Source organism: Phoca vitulina, unplaced genomic scaffold (genome assembly GCF_004348235.1).
Source record: "Phoca vitulina isolate PV1807 unplaced genomic scaffold, GSC_HSeal_1.0 scaffold1, whole genome shotgun sequence".
In the NCBI taxonomy this organism is placed as follows: domain Eukaryota; kingdom Metazoa; phylum Chordata; class Mammalia; order Carnivora; family Phocidae; genus Phoca; species Phoca vitulina.
The window spans coordinates 31,940,345-31,966,001 of NW_022589704.1; the positions used below are offsets into that span (position 1 = coordinate 31,940,345).

General features: G+C 40.7%; 1 protein-coding gene across 5 annotated transcripts in view; it reads left to right on the top strand.

Moving 5' to 3' along the window:
* RAPH1 (Ras association (RalGDS/AF-6) and pleckstrin homology domains 1) overlaps positions 1-25,621 on the top strand; it is a 90,086-nt gene extending 64,465 nt beyond the window's left edge. For all 5 annotated transcript variants that reach the window (XM_032403981.1, XM_032403972.1, XM_032403989.1 and 2 more), the window contains exons 8-14: positions 995-1,060; positions 2,379-2,522; positions 3,584-3,694; positions 12,225-12,323; positions 13,338-13,458; positions 17,712-17,854; positions 20,437-25,621. In XM_032403981.1, coding sequence (XP_032259872.1) covers positions 995-1,060; positions 2,379-2,522; positions 3,584-3,694; positions 12,225-12,323; positions 13,338-13,458; positions 17,712-17,854; positions 20,437-22,461 — 2,709 coding nt within the window. In that variant the 3' untranslated portion in view covers positions 22,462-25,621. The remainder of the gene's footprint in view (positions 1-994; positions 1,061-2,378; positions 2,523-3,583; positions 3,695-12,224; positions 12,324-13,337; positions 13,459-17,711; positions 17,855-20,436) is intronic.
* Positions 25,622-25,657: the final 36 nt, after the last annotated feature.

The window sequence follows — 25,657 nt, forward strand, 5'->3', positions numbered from 1 at the left end:
CTTCAGAGAGATTACCAGTCACTCAGAGCCAGATGGAGTGAGCCCTTGGGGCAGCAGAAGTAACTCCAGGGAGTTACCAGGTTTCTGCTTTTTTGTAATCCAGAGCTATTGAACACAGCTATTTACTTGGTGAGCTTCTCATCCATCAAAGAAAAGTACTTACATATTTAAGTTCTCTACTTTCTCCATTTATGCAGTTGACACTTAAATATTTTTTTTTTTAATTTCAATAACCTTGATTATAAATGGTTCCACTTTTAATATATTTACCTGTATTTATTTGGCATCTTTGTTTATTCCAGAATAATGTTTGAGTTAATAATTTGTAATATACAAATATTTTATAAAAATCAGTAAGTGAGAGAAAAAGTAGTAATGAAAAATAGTAGCAGTGTTAAAAGTATTAAATATCCTTCAGACAGCTTAATCATGACACATCTTTACTGGATATTTTTAGTGAATAATACACATTTGGGAATACCAATAGATTTTTTTATAGGTGATTGCAAAGAAGTTTTTTATAAGGCTAATAGAATTCAGATTTTAGTTGAGGCAAGCAAGTGATATTATGATAGTCTCAGAGAATTGGGGATTTCTTCTTTCAAAGCCAGAACATAAATTTTCTGCATCTGGGTCAGTTAAGCTTAGCATATTTTAAGGAAATTTACCTTACTCATTGTACTTAATTTGTAAACCTTTCAGGTCCTTTCATTAGCTGTACATAATAACATTTGTCAGCTGTTGGATGTGGTATCATCCCAGGATTTGGGGGAGGGCGGTTTATGGAATATTTCCAGATAATGGTTAAAGTAAGGAGAAGACCAGCATTAAGCATTTTAGCAATGATGCTCAGGCACAAGTTAATGTTCAAAGCAGTATTCCTGTCATTCTGTACAGGCAGACACAGTTGCTGTATCTCTAGAAGAAATCATATATGCACCTGTGCCAAGGGAATAATAGGGTGGTTTTATCTTTAACTTATTTATTTTTCCAGAATTATCTTCTGGGGAAAAAGGAAACTGCTGAGATGGCAGATAGAAACAAAGAAGTGCTATTGGAGGTATGACTCTTCCCTCCCCCCACCCCCTTTTTTCCTGCACATTACAATATCAAAATATTAAGCACCTTTTTTGAAGTCAAGTATGTCAATGCTATTTATTCATAATTACACTTGTAACTAGAGAAGCCTATATTCCTCCATAGCCTGAGGGGGAGAGTTCAGCTGTGTGAATGTTAGGCCACTGAAGAACCTCTTAAAAACTGTTATTTTGCCAAGTAATATATTAGTGGACTAAAAGGAGTCATGAGCTGTTAGGAGCAGACAAGTGGGGAAAAAGGCTGCTCAATGAAGGACATGATTGTGGTGCTTTATCTGCTCACCTAGAGAGAAATTTGAATATACTAGTTATTTACAAAATATTTCAAGCCTTAGCTTTAACTCAATTAAAAAAATCATAATGATCATTTTATACACACACACACACACACACACACACATCCCCTTATTTTTAATAAAACAAATTCAAACATAATTCAGTTTTTAGCTTTTTGGCCTTTGCTGATTTTAGAGAACTAAAATCAAAGAAGTTAGTATGTTTGAAAACCAGAATAAATTCTTAGCAATAAGGCAGTTAGGAAGATGAAGATCAGCACTCAGCTTTTCATAGTGATAATAGCTACAATTAAAAATCCTCTTTATAATTCGTGGTTTCTCTGTACTTTGGGAAGAGAGAGGTTAATTTAGGCTCAAAATGTCCTATGTTAATATTTAGTGAGGATTTCTATTTTTCTTTTACCAAATACATGATTGATTTTTTAATTACATTTTTATCTAAGTACAGACATTAGAATTCATAATTTTGAGTTTGTTTACATTCCTTTCAACCTAGTTTTAAATATTTAAAAAATAAATGTCCTCTTTGTTTTAGAATCATATAAATTGATACCGTTTTTAAATTGTGTTTACTCACTTAGCATGTTGCTTTTTAAAACAAATTTGGTTTGACAGCTAATCTAAATGTGTTGTTAATTTGGAGAAAAATAAAGTCTAATGCTTACGTTAACTGACACTTTTACTAAATTTAGTGTTACTATGCTGTACAGATGCATTTAAATCCTGTTGTATGCAGCTCAGTTGACAATTCAATTTAGATTCTTCAAAACAATGTTAGGTAAAAGTTCATAGAGATTGCCATAGTAGTTTCAAAATGAATCTATATGTTTAGAATACAAAGTTCTAATTGAGGTAATATTAGCAATGTGGCCTTAATACCAAAGCCATTTGGTTTAATTATAGTATGAACTTCACAGGAGTTAACACAATTTTGTTCTGAGAATCCAAAGATCACATGTCTTTCCAAATCATCTTCTTATTTTAGGAATGTTTTTGTGGAAGTTCTGTAACTGTACCAGAAATTGAAGGAGTCCTGTGGTTGAAAGATGATGGCAAAAAGTCGTGGAAAAAGCGTTATTTTCTCTTGCGAGCATCTGGTATCTACTATGTCCCTAAAGGAAAAGCAAAGGTGTGTCCCCTCTGCTGACTTTTGAGCTTCCTCATTATGACAGTTAATTTGTAGTAAGTATGCTGACAAGATGAATCCAGGCTCTGATTTGTTTCAACTCTTTTTTTGTTTTTTAAAGATTTTATTTATTTGTCATAGAGTAAGAGAGAAAGAGCACAAGCAGGGGGAGCGGCAGGCAGAGGGAGAAGCAGGCTCCCCGCTGAGCAAGGAGCCCGATGTGGGACTCGATCCCAGGACCTTGGGATCATGACCTGAGCCGAAGGCAGAGGCTTAACCAACTGAGCCACCCAGGAGTCCCTTGTTTCAGCTGTTGTAGGACACACAGAATATTGCTTTGCTTTGTTTATTGATCTATTATAAAGAAGAAGAAACCTGGACATGTTCACTCTCTGGTCATTCATTGGGCCCATTTCAGTTCTCTTCCCACATTTGAAGTCATACTTTTATTTATTTTCAGAAATTCTGTCAGTAGTTTTTGCTTGTTATCTGGGGAGAATAGCTTTCTGGGATTATAGGTATTTCAGCCTTTCTTGGATAATATGCTCCCTGCTGAGGGCCCCCACTTCTGTGCTTAGTGGGGGCCTGCACTATTTTAAACTCCTTACAGCATCCTCTCATCCAGGCTTTACCACCCTCCCAAGAGGCATATTTTGTTTCCTCTATTTAAGGTGAGGAAACCCTGACTTGAGAATCATTGTACTTGAGATATGCATTATGAGCACCGAACTACATGATATTTTCTTGTTTTTTTCCAGAGCTCTACTATATACTATATTGTATTTAATATGCTGTATTATATTTAAAGTCTTCTTAAAATGCCACCCTTTCCAAGCAAGTCTGTGTTCATTGTGAACGGCAGACAGTGAAATGGACTGCTTTTTTGTTGTATCCTGGGTTAAAGAAGGAACATTAATAGAGAATCTCACTGTCTTGTCATCTGCAAAATAGATTGGTTTCCACTTGGTAAAGTTTTAATTCTCAACTAGAAACTATTACCAGGTATGATATTTGCTTGTTTATACATTATTGTTAATGCAGTCTTTTTGGTGTTTTTATCTTAGGTCTCTAGGGAACTGGTGTGCTTTCTCCAACTGGATCATGTCAATGTTTATTATGGACAGGACTACCGGAACAAGTACAAAGCACCTACAGATTATTGTCTGGTGCTAAAGGTAAACACATTCCCTTTTTAGGAATTTTAATTGATGTTAGACATAGAGTGAGTTATTGGACATTTTAGAACGGTTTGTATCTCTGTCAAGTATACTGTTTTTGCTTTTTCTATAGGCTTTTAAAGGAATGGTGAAGAATGGTAAGGAAAAGAAGTATGTGCTTACACCACAGCTGACCTCTAGCTAAATAGCCCTAATTAAATTGATGCTACTGATAAAGACAACATTTTAAAATTCAAGATAATTATGGAGATGATTAAGTTTTTCTCATTGGCTCTATTTTAGTCACCTCTTGGTAATTACTTAGGTCTATATGTTTATATCATTGTTTGATTTTGCTTTTCTCTGAGAGTTATCAGTTGGGTTTGGGGTTTTGGGGTGGAGTTTTTGATTGCTTTGATAAAAATAAAAATACCATTGTAATGCTGCCCCTTTATTAAATAATCCTTTTTTGGAGAATACCACTATATCCTTTAGGTTACAGCAGCAAATAATTTTCTAAAAGTCATTACGAAGTAGCTTAATCTGGCAGTTTTGAAAATGAAGTCCAAGCTCCCCTGGGAGTCCCTGAAACTCTGTCAAGGGGTCTGTGAGTCAAAATTATTATGCCAGTAATGCTGAGATGTTATTTGCCTCTTACGCTCTCATTCTCTCATAAACGTATAATGGAGTTTTCTAAGAGATTACATGATATGATGATGATATCTTTGCTCTCTTGCGTAGTGGAACAAATATTTGTATATTCTCATATTTTAAATTTTTCTTAGTTTTAATCTTAGATGGTAAATATCAGTAGACATAATCCATATATATCAAAGTTATTTGGGGGGGATCCTCATAACATGAAGACAGCAAGAGTTGGTTATTTCAGTGGTTCAGGGTTGTCAGTAAGAACCCAAATTCTTTCCTTCTTTCCCTGTTCCATCTTCTGCATATCAGCTTATCCTCAGGCTGGCTCACCTCACAGTTACAGATGACCACTGCAGTTGTAGGCATCACATGGATGATGGATCCATGCAATGGGTCTAGCAAAATCCAGCAGAAGATGGCTATTTCTCTGTATATTTGTCTCTTTCCAGCAGAAGAAGAGGGACTATTTCTCCCTGTACTTGTCTCTCTCAAGTGGGAGGAAATCTTTCCCGGGAGCTACCTCCTGAGTCCTCCTCTTGAGAGTCATTGGCCTGAGTACATGTCCACTTTTTTTTTTTAATTATTTTTTAAATTGAAGCATAATTAACATAGTGTTATAGTAGTTTCAGGTGTATAATGTAATGATTCATACAATTTATACATTGCTCATCAAGATAAATGTGTACCCTTCATCTCTTTTATTTCACGCACCCCTCCCACCCTGTCCCCGCTAGTCACCAGTTCTTTGTATTTGAGTCTAGTTTTTTGTCTTTTTTTCCTTCGTTCATTTGCTTTGTTTCTTAAATTTCACAGATGAGTGAAATCATACGATATTTGTCTTTCTCTTACTGACTTATTTCACTTAGAATCATATACTCTAGGTCAATCTGTTGTTGCAAATGGCGAGATTCCCCCCCACCTTTTTTTTAATGGCTGAGTAATACTCTATTGTGTGTGTGTGTGGGTGGGTGTGGGTGTGTGTATACATATATATCTTCTTTATCCATTCTTTATCCATTCATCTATCAATGGACATTTGGGTTGTTTCCATAATTTGGCTATTGTAAATAATGCTGCAGTAAACATAAGTGTGCATATAACTTTTTGAATTAGTGTTTTTGTTTTCTTTGGGTAAATACCCAGTAGTGGAATTACTGGATCATATGGTAATTTTTAATTTGTGGTGGGGGGGAACTTCCATACTGTTTAACACAGTGGCTGCACCAGCTTGCATTCCTACCAGCAGTGCACAAGGGTTCCTTTTTCTCCGTGTCCTCGCCCACACTTGTTATTTCTTTTGTTTTTCATTTTAGCCGTTCTGACAAGCGTAAAGTAATATCTCATTGTGGTTTTAATTTGCATTTCCCTGATGACGAGTGATGTTGAGCATCTTCTCATCTGTCTGTTGGCCATCTGTATGTCTTCTTTGGAAAAATTCTGTTTAGATCCTCTGCTCATTTTTTGATCACATTATTTTTGGGGGATTGAGTTGTAAAGTTCTTTATATATTTTGGATATTAACCCCTTATTGGACACATCGCGGGCAAATATCTTCTCCCATTCAGTAGGTTGTCTTTTTGTTTTGCTGACGATTTCCTTTGCTGTGCAAAAGCTTTTTATATTGGTGTAGTCCCAAAAGTTATTTTTTCTTTTATTCCTCCTTGCCTGAGGAGACATAATTCAAAAATATGTTGTAGAGTCGATGTCCAAAAGATTATTGCCTGTATTTTCTTTTTAGGAGTTTTATGGTTTTAAGTCTCACATTTAGGTCTTTAATCCATTTTGAGTTTATTTTAGTGGATAGTGTAAGAAAGTGGCCCAGTTTCATTCTTTTACATGTAGCTGTCCAGTTTTCCCAGCAAGCATCATTTGTTGAAGAGACCATCTTTTCCCCATTGTATATTCTTGCCTTTTTTGGCATAGATTAATTGGCCATATAAGCATGGGTTTATTTCTGAGCTCTCCATTCTGTTCCAGTGATCTGTGTGTCTTTTTTCATGCCAGTACCATACTGTTTTGATGGTTACAGCTTTGTAGTATATCTTCAAATCTGGGATTATGATACCTCCAGCTTTGTTCTTTTTCAAGACTGCTTTGGCTATTTGGGATCTTTTTTGGTTTCACACAAATTTTAGTATTATTTATTCTAGTTGTGTGAAAAATGCTATTAGTATTTTGATAGGGATTTCATTAAAGCTGTAGATTGCTTTGGGTAGTAAGAGCATTTTAATATCTGTTCTCCCAATCTATGAGCAGGGAATGTCTTTCCATTTCTTTGTGTTAACCTCCATTTCTTTCATCAGTATTCTATAGTTTTTGGAGTATGGTCTTTCACCTCCTTGGTTAAGTTTATTCCAGTGTTTTTGGCTTAGCCTAGTTAGAATTCACACCCTGACATAACGGGTAGACGGACATCCAAACAAAATTGGGGCTCTTTAAGAAAAGAAGTAGGGAAGAGGGGATAGGTGTGGGGAAGGCAACCAGCAGTATGTGTTACAGCCAAAATTAATTATGACCACTGACTATTATTTTAATCCCTTTTGCAACTCATAGAATTCTTAGGTTAAGAATATTTTTGTTCCAAGGGGTTTTTGTTGGTTTATATAATTATGTATTTCATATTTGCTTTTAGTAAAGTAGGTTAAGCTAAATTCATATGTTCATATTGCCTACTTATTTATATTTAGAAATATTCAAGGTATTGAAATAAACCATACCACTAGGCACAAATAGTAGTAAAAATAATGGCTATCATTGACTGAAGACCTCTAGAGTGGCAGACAGTGCACTAGAAGCACTGTGCATATCAGTGTCACGGATCCGTTCTAGAGTCCCCATTTTTCACATCTGGAAACTGAGGTTTAGAGGGATCAGTGTTCCTGATGCCACACAACTATTAGTATTTTTTTTCCTGCAAGGTCTCTACTAGATTTTGCCTATGTAAGTATTTTTATTCTTGTGCATATGAGTTCTAACAAACCAAAAAATGTTGCCACACAAGATCTATGCAAATATAAATATTTATAGGGTTTAACCCTATTTATCAGGCTTGGGCTGTAACAATTTGAGTCTGAGTTCTTCCAGTAAAATGCAGGATACAGGAAATATAATACACTTGTGGGGAGGAATAAAACACAGTTTAGTAATTAGTTTTTTTTAAAGGTAGTAATAAAAATGATGGCAAGAGCTTATTCATGAAATATGACAATGAGGGAATAAATAGGATATATGTTATCTATTATCTGAAAGAGGTATGTGCTTGTTGGACATATGTGTATGCACATATATAAGTTTCTAAAAGGAAACCTGTGTTTTTAAAATACATACACCACAGTAATGGTTGGAATACAGCTCACCTTAGCCATGTCTAATTTTTCATTCCTAAAAGAAATGAGGCAAAGTAATTTATTTCAGTATGTTAGGTAAGAAGGAAAAAATGGTTAGAGATTAGAGGTAGAATATGAACATGAACTTTTCAAACACTGTTATTAAAAGAAAGATGTTATATGTGATAATGGTAGAAGTAACAGGATGGAGTGCTACATATTTTGTTTTTTAAGTTCTTGCATGTTAGTGAGAGAATTAATTTTCAAGCCTATTTGAGTTCCCAAAGCAATAAGTGGGTAGTATATATTCAGTGGTTTTCCTTTGGCACTTGGACTGTGATTTTAGAGCATCACTTTTAGTTACAGAGTTTTAAGAATTGTCTGTCTCAATCTAATTTTTGGCATAAACAGAAAAAAATAACCTGATAGCACAGTAGTAATCTGGAATTTCTTACTGTATTCTTAAATTTTTTTTAATTCTCAAGTTTTTTATCTTTTATCAGAGAATGCAGACTTTCCAAATCCACATCATTTTAAAAATGAAATAATGACCTTTCTTTCTTAATAGCTGTTAATTTGTTAAGGGGAACAATTTGATTATATATTCTCTTTGGAATCTTTAAGAATCTAAATGTTAAGCTTCTATTTTTGGCAAAGAACGTCTCCTTCGTACTTGCTCTTAGCTCTTGTGTGATTTTTAAAATTTTTTAAAAGATTTTATTTATTTGAGAGAACACAAGTTGGGGGAAGGGGGCCCCACTGAGCAAGGAGCCCGACTTGACTTGGGCTCTATCCCAGGACCCTGGGATCATGACCTGAACCAAAGGCAGATACTTAACCCACTGAGCCACCCAAGTGCCCCTCTTGTGTGATATTGTGGGGAAAAGAGGAGAGAGGCAGCACATTTGGAAGAAGAAGCTTTCACTACTAATAAGACAGAAGTATGTCATAATTAAGAGCACAGGCCCTGGAATGAGATGGCATGGTTTCAAATCCTGGTTCTTTCACTAATAAACATGAATATGTGAGCAACTTAGAGTGCTGTCTTAACCCCTCTGTGCCTCAGTTTCTCTTCATTTGATGAAGATAGTAATATGTAACTTACTGGGTTTTCCTGAGGGGGGAATGAGCTAATTAATATATGTAACATATTTAGTATAATGCCTGGTATATACTAAGTCCTCAATAAATGCCACTTTTTTTTTAAAGTAATCTCTACACCCAGTGTAGGGCTCGAACTCACAACTCCAAGATCAAGAGTCGCATCCTCTACTGACTGAGCCAGCCAGGCGTCCCAATAAATGTCACTTTTAATGAAATAATATATTGATGGAATAAGGAACTGCCTGAGGAATTGGTGCAGAGCCTGGGTGACCATAATGAAGGCTATAGGAAGGAATGCCTTTATTATGTGGGAGGTTGAAAAAGACAAGTTGTGGGGTCCTAAAATGAACCTTAACCTAGCAAGTGACCTGCAAATATTAAGCATATCATAGGGGCATCTGGGTGGCTCAGTTGGTTAAGTGTCCAACTCTTGATTTCAGCTTAGGTCATAATCTCAAGGTCATGAGATTGAGCCCCCTGTCAGGCTCTGCTCAGCACAGTCTGCTTGGAATTCTCTTCTGTCTCCCTCTCCCTCTGCCCCACCCCTGCTTGCATGCATGCATGCTCTCTCTCCCTAAATAAGTAAATAAAATGTTTTTATAAAAAAAGTCATATCATAGTATTCTTTGTGGTGGTGTTTGGATTCCCAGGTTAGAGAAATGAGGAGAAAAGGATAGAGGATTGTTTCCCTTTGATTTTCTCTGATGTTGTGTTGATAAAAACACTCCCTTAGGGTATAGAATAAGTAGAACACACTTAGGCAGGGCCATGGCTACAGTTGAACACCCGTGTGTGGTGGGTAGCCCTGCTCTCAGAAAATGGAATCAGTCAAGAATGGTTTATGAATCACCGTAAAGAGAGGGGGTGGTGGTAAAGGCTGAGAGCCATCCTGTAGCCCCTCGTTCAGACGTCCAAACCCTGCCCTGTAGGTGGTGCCTGAGTGACGCCCCTCCTCAAGCCCTAATTGGTAATACTGACGAAAGCCCTTTCTCAGCCATCCCATTTTCTGCACGACCTGGGGCTTCTGTTTTGCTCACAGTGTATCCCAGCACCTACTTAAAGACCTGGCAAATAGTTCTTACTCAGTAAATACCTGTTGCATGAATGAATGAGATAAAATTGCCCTTCCTTATTCTATGGAAAAATATATCTCCTCTACCTGTCCTCCTTTGCTTTTTCAAGATTGCTATGGTGGTTTATCATAATGTGATTTAATAAGGATGAGGGAATATATTCCAAGAGAAGGCTGTGGAACCTATAGTATTAGGAGAGAACACTGTTAAGTATTGTTTGGCTAACCTCTTTTTTTTTTTTTTTTTTTTTTTAGTTTCAGAGGTAGAATTTAGTGATTCATCAGTTGCATATAACACCCAGTGTTCATTACATCAAGTGCCCTCCTTAATGCCCATCACTCAATTACCCCATCCTCCCACCCGCCTTCCCTCCCACTAACCTTAGTTTGTTTCTTATAGTTAAGAGTCTCTTAGGGTTTGCCTCCCTCTCTGTTATCATCTTTTATTTTTCCTTCCCTTCCCCTATGTTCATCTGTTTTGTTTCTTAAATTTCACATATGAGGGCGCCTGGGTGGCTCAGTTGGTTAAGCGACTGCCTTCGGCTCAGGTCATGATCCTGGAGTCGCGGGATCGAGTCCCACATCGGGCTCCCTGCTGAGCAGGGAGTCGTCTTCTCCCTCTGACCCTCCCCCTCTCATGCTCTCTCTCTCTCAAATAAATAAATAAAATCTTAAAAAAAAAAAAAAATTCCACATATGATCTCACAACCTTGAGATCCACCAAACACCACCATTCCACGTGAAATGGTATTTGTCATTCTCTATTTCGCTTAGCATAATACCCTCTAGTTCCATCCATGCCATTTGCCAACCTCTTTTTGTTGATGATTTATTGTTTAAAACTTTCACTCTAGCCTTTAGTAACTAAATTGGTTTTGGTATTAAATGTTTTATTATAGGAGCTGAGCTCTATATAGCAATGTATAGAATAGAATAAATGGATTTAAATTTCTCCCATTGTAGACCAGAGAGATTGACCTTTTTTTTTTTTTTAAAGAGAGAGAGCATATGCGAGAGTGAGCAGGGGGGTCGGAGGGGCAGAGGGAGAGAGAGAATCTTAAGCAGGCTCCATGCCCAGTGTGGAGCCTGACTCGGGGCTCAGTCTGACAACCCTGAGATCATGACCTGAGCCAAAATCAAGAGTCTGATGCTTAACCAACTGAGCCACCCAGGCGCCCCAAGATTGATCTATAACAGTGCAGATACATAACCTATATGGGTGGTCATCTATTTCTGCAGCATTGAGAACTTACCCAAATTGCTTATTTTATTGATCTCCTGGATTTCCACAACAAATGTGCTTAGAGAATCTTTAAAGCCTCTTATAATTTAACATAATCTTAAATATTTCCCCAGGTAAAATGTAGCCATTTAAAAAATTTTTTTCAGAATAACTGAAAAGAGAAGTAATAATTAACAACTATTATATCCAGAACCAAGTGTGATTTAGGGTTTTTCTTTCCAGGGAAGTAGTGGTTGTGGCCCAGTAGAGTTAAAATACCTTAAGTCCGTTCTAGCACTTGCATTGTATAGCTGGTCTAGTCAATCACCTCCCATCCAAACTGCAGCTGAAAAGTGAAAACTGAATCTGATGATGCAGTTGAAAAGCTGCTCATTCCCTGGAGGGCATGTGCTGTGGGCAGATAGGGTGCAGAGCAGTGCTTAGTCCACAACAGGGGGCACCACTGCACCAGGTGTGAGCGCCCACTCATGTCCCAGGTGCTGTGCCCTGCACTCACCCACCCCACCCACTGGTTCACCTCCACAGAAGCACTAGAAGCTTTACCAAACACCCTCTCGTTTGGAGTCTTCTGAATTCCTGATTCCAGTGGGCTCAAAGTGAAATCAAAATCTTCCCTTTTCACAGTCTTATAGATGAAGAGTTCTGTTGAGTTTGTTAACCTCGATGGACTATGTTTCTCTGAAATATAGAAGGGGTATTTGGGGATTTGCTGTGCTATAAAGGTAGTTTTTAACTTGCATATCTTGACCTAAAATTTAACACAAGTTTCTTTGTAGTTTTTTTTTTTTAATTTTTTAAATTTATTTTTATTTATTTATTTATTAGGGAAAGAGCAGGGGGAGGGACAGAAGGAAAGGGAGAGAGAGAGAATCCTAAGCAGGGACTTGATCTCACAACTTTGAGATCATGACCTGAGCCAAAATCAGGAGTCGGTTGCTAAACCAACTGAACCACCCAGGGGCCTTGCTTTGTAGTTTATTTTGTAAAAATACTTATGGGCCATGTTATTTGGCCTTATGGCCATATAAGAGGTACAAATTATTTTTGGCTGTTAACTCTGATGACCTATAACTTGTCAGGGTCTGTTTAAGCTTTGATAGAGTTTTTCTTTAGTTCTTCATGGTACTGAATTGGACTTTGCCTTTAATCTTGCAGCACCCGCAGATCCAGAAGAAATCTCAGTACATCAAGTACCTTTGCTGTGATGATGTGAGGACCCTGCATCAGTGGGTCAATGGCATCCGCATTGCAAAGGTAGGGTGTTCTGTTTTGGTTTGATAGAATAATGAGGTGTTTCATGATATAGTTTTGATTGTCATGACAGTTATTCTAATCATTTCATGTTTATGATTTTGTCAGTGTTTTCTGAGGCCTAAGTTTTATTTTTTAAATGTCTTAGGGGATAAACATTTAACAGTTGGTATCCATGGAATAATACTGCTGGTAAAAGCTTGTGTAGCATCAGAGTGATTTATTTTGGCTCTGACGAACACATTATATGATTCTTATACAGCAGAGTTTAGCCTAAGCAAAAGAAATTTTTTGAGAATTAAATCACCTCAGGGTGGGAATAGGGGGATCAATAAGCAGGACACAGGATTTTTAGGGCCGTGAAAATATTCATACTTGGTGTGATACTATAATGGTGAATACATGTCATTATGCATTTCTCCAGACCCACAGAATGTGTAACACCAAGAGTGAACCTAAGGTAAACTGTGGACTTTGATTATTAGGTGTTAATGTAGGTTCATTGATTGAAACAAATGCACCCTCTGGTGGAGAATACTGATAAATGAGAGAGATTGTGCACAGAGAGTGGCAGGGGGCACATGGGGAGTTTCTTTACCTTCCTCTCAGTTTTGCTGTGAACCTAAAACTGCTCTAAAAAAAAAAGTCTTTGAAAAAAATTTTAAGGACACCTTGAAGAGGATTACACATAAAACATGAAGGAATATTTATGCCCATTAAGTGAAAATAAAATTTATGATAGCTATAAAATCAAAGTTGCTTTAGGAATAACAAAAAAATCTTTATATTGATAATGAACAAATCAAGTGTTAACTTCTTGCTGCCTTTCTTAAAATGAGGATAAATAAGAGTTGATGGTAATTTACTGGTATTAAAAATAATTTTTGAAGTACTATAGGTATTAGTTTTAATGCAAACTGTGAATCAGTAAACAGAAAATATCCCCCTTTCTTACCTCATCCATCTGTATCATACCCAATAATGTTCAATTGTCATCATTTACTGCCTTCTGTTTAGTACGGGAAACAGCTCTACATGAACTATCAAGAAGCCTTGAAGAGGACAGAGTCGGCTTATGATTGGACTTCCTTATCCAGCTCCAGCATTAAATCAGGATCCAGTTCTTCAAGCATCCCAGGTACTTCGAAATGGTGACAGCCAATATGAAGAAATCTCTATAGACTGACGGCAGCCCTGGTTATTTCAGCAAGGTTCCTAAAGCCAGAGCTGTACCTAATGTCTAAATTATGAAATAAATTTTGTTTTGGTGGTTAGAGGGGACAATATCATGGGCTAGTTCATAAATGTATTTGATATGGAGCACCATATAGTATATAAAGTTTTAAATCCAGGAGTGTTGTTATATATATTTATAAAGTTTATTTCAAACTCAATCATACTGCTGAACAACTGTGACTGTTAATATATACCTGGGGATAGAAAAGTTGCGTGGAGGAAGTCTGCATACTCAGAATCCATGATGAAACTGCCCTCCTTCCCCATAGGTTTCCTGACATTTCAGCAGAGTGGAAATAACTAGAATTAGTTCAGTATCACTGTTTAAGCCATCAGACTTACTAAAGTTTTCACAAGAAATCAGTGATACTCAAAAAGTGCATATTTTCAGATTCCCATATCCTTTAAACAAGTATGCTATGATTACACCTTAAAATAAATGCTTCTTTCCCTTCAAAATACTCCATGAATGATAACTATGTCCTCTAAAAGCAAAATATTTTTTTTGTTCTGACATCACATGAAAGAAATAATAACTTTAGGAAATATTTAAATGAAAAAAAAAACTCATTATTTATTAGTATAACATATAAATTAATCTTTTAGTAAATGTTTTTACCTGGCTACGTATGTACATTTTAAGGAAATTCTACCATTTTCAGAATCTATTTTGCTTTAGAATAAAATAAAAATGTGAACTTTTTAAAAAAGTATTTGACTAAAAAGTTGTATGACTATTTCATCTCTAAATAAGTAGAAACAAAATGAGAATGTGTATGGGTTAGTATGCATGTATTTCCTAGTGCTGTCCACTGAGAGAAGTAGGAGCAGTGACACCCCAAGATCAGTGAAAATAGAGTGCCTTGATCTTGGTTTTCTAATACCATTTTCCAGAACAAAGAACTAGGGCTGTGGCAGTGAATAAGATGAGCCTGAAGCAGCTTAGGATGAAGGAAGTGCTCAAAAAACACAATGATGGGGCTGTGTAAAGGGACACAGGAGCCAACCTGAGAGTGTCCAGGTGCCAAAGCTGAAACAATTTGAGCAACAGAATAACATAGTGTAAGATTATTATCCATATTATAAAGTAAACAGCCATCAGCCCATACTGATATACATTATTGAATAAATAAATGGGGAAGAGACAGATCTTCTGTATGGAAGATTTATAAATGGTTTATGCAGACACTTGCCCTCAAGGAGATGGAGCTTAATTCCCCCCTCAAGTGTGGGTTGTGCAGAGTGATTTGTTTCCAAAGAGGATAGTTGGGTGTGGGGAAAGGGGAGTAACTTTACAGTGGAGAAACCTGACAAACAGTACCCCAGCCAGGTGATCAAGGTCAGTACCTTCAGTAATATGTTCTATTGATAGCATGTACCCTTTACATAATGTGATGAGATTGGCACTTTCCCTCTCTTGGTCTTCCTCTCCAAGTTTCATAACTCAGTCGAATCCAGAGAAAAACATCACAGACAAATCAAAATTGAGAGACATTCTGTAAAATACCTGACCCAGTACTCCTCAGAACCGTCAAAAGCATCAAAAACAAGGAAAGCCTGAGAAACTGTCATAGGAGACATTGACAACTAACTATAATGTGGTATCCTGGATCCAAAAAGGAAAAAAAAAAGGACATAATGGAAAAACTAGTGAAATCCAAATAAAGTTTGGAGTGTAGTTAATAGTAACGTATCAGTGTTGGTTCCTTAGTTGTGACAATGTACATGGTAATATAGCAAGTTAATAATGAGGTAAATTGGGTGCTAGGTATGTAGGAACTCTGTTCTAGCTTTGCAACTTCTCCATAAATCTAAAACTATTCTGTAAATGTTTATTAAAGGGGAGGAAGACACTTTTGAGATAATGGATTGAGAAAGGGAAGGTAAGAGTATGTCACAAGTTAAGATTTTAGAAAAATTAAGGGAAAGATTGAGATAAAAGATGCCATGATATTTTTTGAATTAATACAGCATTAATCCACACATTTTATGAAGTGGTGTGGTGCCTTTTCCTAGTCCAGCATCATCCCTCCTTATACAGTGTTAAGTATTATGCAGATTTTTAAATATAAATTGCAAAATCTTATACATTCATGCTGAAGAGAGCTCAAGGATTCACATGTTCCAGCCTCCTATCTTATCTACTGTTGCTCTGGTTAGTAATTAAATAGGGATGTAGGAGGCTAGTGAAGTTGCAACTTTTTAAAAAACACTCAGCAGTTACACAAGAAACAAGTGTTGGCGAGGATGTGGAGAAAAAGGAACACTTATGCACTGTTGGTGGGAACACAAATTGGTGCAGCCACTGTGGAAAGCAGTATGGAGGTTCCTCAAAAAATTAAAAATAGAAGTACCCTACGATCCAGGAATCACACCCCGGGGTATTTACTCAAAGAATACAAAAACAGTAGTTCAAAAGGATATACGCCCCCCTATGTTTATGGCAGCACTATTTACAATAGCCAAGCTATGGAACTATGAAAGAGCCCAGATATCTATGGATGGATGAATGGATAAAGAAGATGTGGTGTGTGTCTATATATATATATATATATAGACATACACCTACACCTACACCTACACACACACACAGAGGAATATTATTCGGCCATAAAAGAAATCTTGGGGCGCCTGGGTGGCTCAGTCGTTAAGCGTCTGCCTTCAGCTCAGGTCATGATCCCAGAGTCCTGGGATTGAGCCCCGCATCGGGCTGCCTGCTCGGCAGGAAGCCTACTTCTCCCTCTCCCTCTCCCACTCCCCCTGCTTGTGTTCCCTCTCACTCTGTCTCTCTCTCTGTCAAATAAATAAATAAAATCTTTAAGAAAAAAAAAAAGAAATCTTGGGGCGCCTGGGTGGCTCAGTTGGTTAAGCAACTGCCTTCAGCTCAGGTCATGATCCTGGAGTCCTGGGATCGAGTCCCGCATTAGGCTCCCTGCTCAGCGGGGAGTCTGCTTCCCCCTCTGACCCTCCCCCCTCTCATGTGCTTTCTCTCTCTCTCATTCTCTCTCTCTCAAATAAAATCTTAAAAAAAAAAAAAAAAGAAAAGAAATCTTGCCATTTGCAACAACACGGATGGAGCTAGAGAATGTTAAGTGAAATAAGTCAGAGAAAGACAAATACCAATGATTTCATTCATCTGTGGAATTTAAGAAACAAAACAAATGAACAAAGGAAAGAGAGAGAGGCAAACCAAGAAACAGACTCTTAACTAGAGAGAACAAACTGATGGTTACTAGAGGGGAGGTGGGTGGGGGAATGGGTAAAATAGGTGATGGGGATTAAGGAGGACACTTACTGTGATGAGCACTAAGTAATGTATAGAATTGTTGAATCACTATAGTGTACACCTGAAACTAATATAACTATGTTAATTATACTGGAATTAAAATAAAAAACTTTAAAAAGACTCAGCAATTGAATGATGAAGAAAGAAGAAAACAGAGTAGGTTTTATCCTGTATTTTTGCCTGAGGATATGTCTTAACTTTATCCAAAGGAGTTTGTGGCTATTATCTCTGTACTGCTTCGGTAACTTGGCTGGACTTGATTAAAAAGCAATCTAATAATATACCCCCCCACACACAGAGTCATTGGATAGGACTAGCTTTAACACCTGAATCTCCACCAGATGTTGGCCATTGGGCTAGGTGCTTCCTTCTGCATGGTTATCTTACCTGATTTGGGGTCCAGTGACATAATCTCCCCAGGTCCCTCACCCGGGATGTCAGAGAGACATCCAGTGTATCCTCCACCATTCCCAGCAACCCTGAGCTCAAGTGAGAAGTGTTTTCTTTCTAGGGATCCAGGTACTGGTACCACCAGGCAGCAGCTACACTGTAGCCTGGCCTCCAGGCAAGGCAAGAACACCTCTTCAAGGCTGTCAGGATACCAGTAACGTTACACGAATCTTTCATTGTGATGTTCAGTCTGTCATGGTGAACTGTTTAAAAAGAATCAAGATTTCCTATTAGCCCTAAGATAAGGAAAGTTTTCTAGAGGAAAGTTCAGACTGTGTTTATATGAAATGAGTAAAAGTAACTTGTTGCAGTCCTGCATAGCATCTGATCTTGTGTAAAAGAGCTCACTAAATGTACATATTCATACTGTCGGAATAACAACTTAATTAATCCTATTTTTGAAAATCTGTTTTAAACAGAGTCTCAGTCAAATCATTCTAATCAGTCTGACAGTGGAGTATCTGATACTCAGCCAGCAGGACATGTCCGCTCCCAGAGTATTGTGAGCTCTATCTTCTCTGAAGCCTGGAAACGTGGTACTCAGTTGGAAGAGTCCAGCAAGGTAGGTAACACACTGGTGATAATTTATATAAAAAAAATCTTTGATGTTCCATGGGTTAGTTTGTTGCTTTTATTCCTTTATTAGAACTCTTTCTTGGCCCTATTTCAGTATTCTTACTTTGACTTCTCTTCAGAAATGAATATCTGTGAATTGGCTCTAGTGACCTAAGATCTCAAACTGGCAATTTAATGACTATCGATGGTTCAGACTTTTAAGGAATAATGATGTCTTCCCTTTCACCCTTAAACAGTTGGGATGGAGCAACACCATTTAGTGCCAGGGCCCTAAATTTGTTTCAGAGAAGCTGTTAATGGTTCATTGCTCATTATTAATCTATTCAGACTCCTTCCTTTGTCTTCTATTCTTTTATGCTTTTTGGCATTTCTCTGCACATGAGATTTTCTCAAATTTTAGTATATGCAGAAGACATAAATTCAGATTAATCCCCTTAAAATTTTGGATCCCTGAGCTTTGCACAGTAGCTTGTTCAATGACACTGAAGGACGAATTATAATTATTGCAGGACTGTTTAGAAATATGTAGGTTCTCTAGCCCGGGTGAAAGCCATCGAATCAGACTGCCTCTCAAGTTCGGAGGGCAGCCTTGTGTGTCGCGGCTGCCCTCGCCCGCTGAGCGGGAGGCGCTCACGCCGTCGCCATCACCGTCACCGAGGGGCCAGTGGCACGGCTGGCCTGAGCGTTGTGTTTCTACCCAGTAACCATCGTGATTTTTTTTGTTCTTTTGGTCTGAATCACTTACACAAGTACACTCACCGAAGAGAATTAAATGGATCGTTTCCTTTAATTTATTCCTTTATTTGCATATGTGGTGTATTAACTGCTCCTCAGCAAGAGGCATTAGTAGCCCCATGTCGGGGTGGAACACTTTGTTTAGAAAGAAATATTTGAAAATCGGTTCTAATGACCTGAATTTTCAGAGCACTCACAGTTTGTTTAACTCCCTTATCAGGGGCTCAGATTTTAAGAAATAATTGTCTCCCTTTCCCACTTAATCAGTTTGGATGAAACAGCCCTATCTTGTGCTAATAACTCCGTATGTGTAGTTAGAGAAGCAGATTTGCACAATTCAGATATCTAAAGAAAAGTCTGCTCCCTTACTAAATTTTTAATAGTGTTAACCATGTACATTTTAAGTGAAAGGCCAAGAGGAAAAAAAAATAATAATAAAGGTCCGAATGCTGTGTGCTGAAGCCACAGAGTTGGTCGTGGTACTTTCTGGAGCGCGAACCGTTCTGTGCAGCATCGATGGTGTGTCTTGACCCCACCTGTGTTTCTTCTGTTACCTCAGCCTCAGGTGCCAAATGAGAAGGCCAGCACGGCTGAGGTCTGCACCCCTGCAGCAGCCAAGACAGGGTCAAGTTAAGGTCAGGGGCTGTTTTTTGGAAACACATTAACCTGGGTGACTCCTGTAACCAAGTCTCGCAGACTAATGCTTTTACTTTGTGCAATTTTTAAAGAAACATGTGAGTGTCCTGGTGGGCATTAGAATTCAGCCCCGTCCTGAGCCTTCTAGTCTACTAACCTGAGCGTTCTTGATGCTAATTAGATGTCATTTGTAGTTTGAAAACAAATGGTTTATCTTGGATCCTCAGAGTCTGTTCAAAGAACCTAAAACACGTGCCCAAGCTTTATTAAATCAAGGGCCCTTCCTTTGCTCTTTTCAAAAGTACTTGAACCACATTCATGCATGAGTGGCTCCATGACACAGATGACCAGATGTGGTAACCTGGGCAGTGCCAGAGGTGCCCGAGGGGCTGGTCAGCAGGTTGTTGGCAAACTCTAGCTGCCATTCCTTGATATATTTCCTTTAGTTTTCTAAGGTTTCCCCTCATTTTCTCCTGGCTTTTTCTGTATGGTATTTTTATAATCTTTTGCTGTAATGTTTATAAAGCATTTCTTTATGTATTTTCCAGTAAAACAAATGTAAAGAATGCCCCCCCTTTACCTGCATTGCTGGACTTCTGTGCATGTTGGATGCAAGTGTCTCACACGAACACGAGTGTGTGTGTCAAGCTCATTCATTCCCGTGTGACTGTGCACGCCCTGCTGAACATTCTCATGTTCTCCCGTGTCAGCTTGCTAGCATCACACAGCCGTCCTCACTCCTCGGGAGGCCCTCCACCAGCACTCCTAAACCCAGTTATGGCATCTGCTTGATGTGGATGCGGCCATGGACTGAAAGGTGAACTCGAGCCATCACGTCTCCGCTTGCCACAGTCCGGGGGGGTCAGTGCACAGAGGTCCCCCCACGGGGGCTCCTGTTCGTGGCAGGTGTGGGAAAGTCAGGGCTCGGAGATCAGACAACCCGCCACTGATCAGCAGGACGTTTTCCCTAGATTGTTAGGCAGTCTTGCCACTTGAGAGTATTGCTGGGTGAGCAAATTCCCTGTACCCTTGGTGCCCAGGGAGTCTGATTTCACCTTCCTGACATTGTCCCACTGCAGAGTCCTTTCTCCCATGTCCCAGATTCCTTGTTTAGTTTGACGCAAAGCTTACCTCTGTAACTGTTGTGTTTGTTGTGTTTTCTCTCTCCCACCTCCCCCCCGTTTATGCTCCTTTTAGGCCAGAATGGAGTCTATGAATCGACCCTACACTTCACTTATGCCCCCTTTATCCCCACAGCCCAAGCTGGTCACCCCCTACACTGCCTCACAGCCTTCCCCGCCTCTCCCACCCCCCCCCCCGCCCCCGCCCCCGCCCCCCCCTCCGCCACCCCCACCTCCCCCACCTCTGCCCAGCCAATCGGCACCTTCTGCTGGCTCAGCAGCCACCATGTTCGTCAAGTACAGCACAATAACCAGGCTGCAGAACGCTTCTCAGCACTCAGGACCCCTATTTAAGCCTCCGCCGCCCTCAGTGATACAGTCTCTGGCCTCCACCTCCCAGTCAGGAAAGCCTCAGATTCTGGTGCCCCCCAGTGGGGTCGTTCCCCCACCCCCGCCCCCACCCCCACCCCCCACCCCGGGCTCAGCTATGGCCCAGCTCAAACCGGCACCCTGCACCCCGTCCCTCCCACAGTTCAGCCCTCCACCTCCTCCACTGAAGATTCATCACGTTCAGCATGCCACTCAAGTGGCCCCTCTGACGCCACCACCACCCCCTCCTGTCCCTACACCCCTTCCTCCCCAAGCGCCCCCCAAACCCCTTGTGACAATGCCCCCACCAACCAGCACCAAGACCGTGCCCCCTGTTATGACACAAGCTGTGCCACCCACACCTACTCCTCCAGCCCCCCCAGCAAAAAAGCAGCCGGCTTTTCCTGTGTCCCATATCCCACCCTCTTCCCCTGCTCCTCCTGGCCCAGTCCCCCCACCCACGTTACCCAAGCAGCAGAGCTTCTGCGTAAAACCACCTCCCTCTCCGCTGTCTCCCGTGCCCTCAGTCGTGAAGCAGATAGCCAGCCAGTTTCCGCCCCCTCCAGCCCCTCCTCCTGTGGAGCAGCCCTTCAGGCCTCCCTCCGCAAATGTGGCCCCACAGTCCCCTCCTGCTGTGAAAGCGAAACCCAAGTGGCAGCCCAGCTCTATCCCTGTCCCCTCTCCGGATTTCCCTCCTCCTCCTCCTGAGAGCAGCCTGGTGTTTCCCCCTCCTCCTCCCCCCCCTCCGCCCCCTCCTCCTCCTCCTCCACCGGCCCTGGTCCCACCACCCCTGACAGCTACACCCTCAGCTTCTCCTGCCTCCGACAAAAGTGGATCTCCAGGCAAAAAGACCAGTAAGACATCCAGCCCCGGGGCAAAGAAACCTCCCCCAACCCCACAGCGAAACTCCAGCATTAAGTCCAGCAGTTGCACCGAGCACCCTGAGCCCAAGAGACCCTCAGTAGACAGTCTAGTGAGCAAGTTTGCATCGTCAGCAGAACCCTCAGGATCTCCCAGCAAAGAGACCCCACCACCTCCGGCGGCACCCCCCAAACCCGGAAAACTAAATCTTTCTGGAGTTAACCTTCCCGGAGTTCTCCAACAAGGGTGTGTGTCGACAAAAGCATCTGTCCTGAGTGGGCGCGGAAAGGACTCTGTGGTAGAATTTCCTTCTCCTCCATCCGATTCCGACTTTCCACCCCCTCCACCTGAAATAGAGCTTCCTCTGCCCCCCATAGAGATTCCAGCTGTATTCTCGGGAAACACCTCTCCAAAAGTGGCAGTCGTTAATCCTCAACCACAGCCATGGTCCAAAACATCGGCGAAGAAGGCCCCTCCACCCACACGACCCAAACGGAATGACAGCACCCGCCTCACTCAAGCAGAGATCTCTGAGCAGCCAGCAATGGCCACAGTTGTGCCACAAGTGCCCACCTCTCCCAAGTCCGGCCTTAGTGTCCAGCCTGGATTCCTCGCTGACCTCAACAGGACACTGCAACGGAAGTCCATCACCCGGCACGGCTCGCTCTCCTCCTCCCGCATGTCCAGGGCAGAGCCCACAGCCACCATGGATGATATGGCATTGCCGCCGCCCCCCCCGGAACTGCTTTCTGATCAACAGAAGGCCGGTTACGGAGGTAGTCATATATCGGGCTATGCAACATTGCGGAGAGGACCCCCTCCCGCACCCCCCAAAAGAGACCAGAACACCAAGCTCTCGAGAGACTGGTAGTAGCTACCGTAGGACTTTATTTTCGTGGTATCTGTAATCAGTTCTACAATCAGCTCACCTGATCACCTATGAATTCTGGTGTTCAGAGCCTCCTAGTATGATGTTGTTGTTATTCAGGTAGTACCCAGCTGTGTGTGTGTGTACGTGTGCGTGGACACACATAGCTATACATAGATAGTGTGTTTATGTGTATGTATATATATGTATACATATATGTATGTGTATATGTATATATAGAGCTGAGAGTGAGTCTATTTATTCCTTTTCTCTCCTAACCTGAATATGGGTTTGTGTATTTTGGGTGGAAGAGGCATGGAAGGGGATGTGTGTCCTGTCCCTTAGGATTTCTGTTATCTATCATGTGGATTGGACCAAAAACTTCTAATGACTGACTTAGAAGGCATTTTATAAGTGTTCATGTGCAGCCTCTCTGTGCATGTTGTGTATTATATATTAAGGAATAGATGTATTATGTGCTGTTTCTCAGTTTGAGAAGACAGCAGAATGTTTGGTGTATCGATGGGACTTTGATGTTGGTTTTTTCCCCAGTTGGCTGAAGTTCGAACTGCTTGGCTGACACTTCATCACTTATACCTGAAGGGGCACTTTAAATCAGGAAACTGTCAGCATCATGGGTGGGTCACTAGCCCAGAATGGGGAAGTTCCCACAGATGCTGTGTCCGTCCATGGTTGTGGATAGGAAGTAAACACACGATGTAACTAAACCATTCTAGTTGTAGTGCCGCCATGATCCCACCTGTACCTAGGATGTGTTCTGTCACAGGTAAGCTCTTCGCCTACAATACATGGATAATTTAGTACTGTAATCCTGGAGAGTTCTTTTTGTACTGTTGGTATCTTTTTCACGAGCTTTGCGAAGCCTCATCAAGCTTGGCTTCGTGATTCTTGTTTTGATTTGTCGTAAGAGAATATCTGACACAGTACCCCTGGAATGCTCTGTCCCGGTATGTCTTTGGGTCACCAGTTATAGTGTGTGCTTTAGGTAGATGTTGGTAGTAGAGATCTGTAGACAATTGCTATATCAAATATACACATCCCATGTCCGATACAGTGCATCATTACAAAAACAAAATTAGCTTCTGATTGCGTCTTTTTTGTGTGTCACTCTAGAATGGGTGATTAGGAAAGAGCAGGCCTGCCCCCTGTGCAGGTACCATTTGTCGGGTTGTGTATGGACTGTGGTGTAGAACAGAGAATCCACTGGAGTACAGGACTCTCCCAGAGGGAGGGGGAAAGGGAGGTTTGTGACCATTCCATCTTTAGCTACTAGAGCACACTCGGACTCTTGCTTGCTGTGGCCTGGTTGTGGAGATATGTCCAGGTCCCCGGGTGTTCAGGTGGAGTAGTGTAGTCCAAGTACAGTGAGTGACATTACATATTATGCACGTGCAGTTTGGTGTAAAATGGAATCATTGCTCTAATGACCCACTGCATTCTCTCTGCTTCACACCACGCCTAACGCCTTTGTTGTTGTTGCTGTTCTGTGAATTTTCCTTGGTATCTGAGAGAAATATGTACTGTCTCATCAGTTTATGATGATGAAGTGGCCATTACAAATAAAATGCAATCTCAGAGCTGCTCTTAAACAATAAAAACTAGCCATCCCAGCGGTGATAAATGAGCACATCTTGTAATCCAAGTCTCTACCTGTCGTGAATCAGAATTACCAGTGCAGCCTGCAAAAATCTTTGACATTGTCCCATAAGAAAAAAGTGAAGTCAGTGCAGTGGGGCAGAGATAGTAAAGAATTTAAGAATAAGCAAAAGTTGTACTGTATACACAAGATACTCCTATAAACCCACCTCCAAAAAAAGGACTGCATCAGAGAGAATATGAAGTGGCGCCTCTCCATTGCCTACATGTCTAGGATATCATTCAGCAGTTCATGTGCTTACAGAGCAATAAGAATATGTACCACTGTGCATTTTTTAAAGCCCTGCTCTTTAAAAGATACTTTTTGGATCTTCTCATTTGTTCTCAAACTTTGTGTGCTTGATATTCTTAGGCTTATGAAGTGACCATTAACACATCGGCATTGTTAATTTAAGCATGCACAGCAGTTTCGGTAATGGTTGAGCACAGACGGCCAAGCTCCGCTGTAACTCAGGAGTGAAGTAATTTCCCACAGTTCTGCCTGCTGCCTGCAGCTTTATATTCTAAGGATCACCCTTATTTGTCAGGTAAAGTGAGTAATAGGAATCCAGTGATAGAAATATTCATCACTAGGGTTTTTGTGGTGGTGATGGTCTTTATTTTATATGAAGGTGGACTTCAACTTTCCTGGAGGGGAAAAACAGTAATATTCCCTCAGTCTTCCTTCACCCATGATTTGGGCCCTAAGATGCACCCTTGCTTTAGTCAGTGTGGGGTTCCCTAGGACTTCTTGGCTTGTGTCAGTCCTGAGAGCCATCCGAACCGATGCTCCCGCGTTACCACTTCCCTGAAAGAGCAGACATCCTTTAGAACGCTTACAGCACCAAGGAGAGAGCTGTGCCATTTATACCCGAATCCCATGGCTTGTCTACAGCAGGTTGTTTTCCTTTACGCTTCTCCAAGGACAGAAAAGGCTATTATTAATCAACTTTTCCCCATTTGTTTTATGTGAAACACTGAATCAAAGAACCCCACAAAATAATACATTAGATTATACTTCTAGCTTTCTACTCCCTAGTGGGATTTTTGTTGGGATGAAGTTGTGTGGGGTTCTTTTGAGACGACTCTGTTACTTTTGGAACTTCTCTCTGGTGTGTTGTTGGAGAACATGGACTGCCGGAGGACACTAGGACTGTGCCTTCCTTCTTCCACTGCTGTCTGCTCAGTAGCTCTTCCAACCCCATGTATCTGCTTCTGCTCAGAGAAGAACATCTGGGCAGCTGACTTGGCTGTACTGAGAAGTGAATAGCGTGCTGTTGAGGGCAGTGCAAACAGGTGCCTGTTTCAGCTAGTGACTTGGTTAATTAGTGACACCCTCCACTTCTACCACAGGTCATTTCAGAATTGGTGATCACCCTGTGCTTAAGGTTTGGGTACTAACTCTGAAGGGCAGCAGAGCCTATTCTGTTAATAAAACAGACATAGGGGCGCCTGGGTGGCTCAGTCGTTAAGCGTCTGCCTTCGGCTCAGGTCCTGATCCCAGGGTCCTGGGATCAAGCCCCGCGTCGGGCTCCCTGCTCCA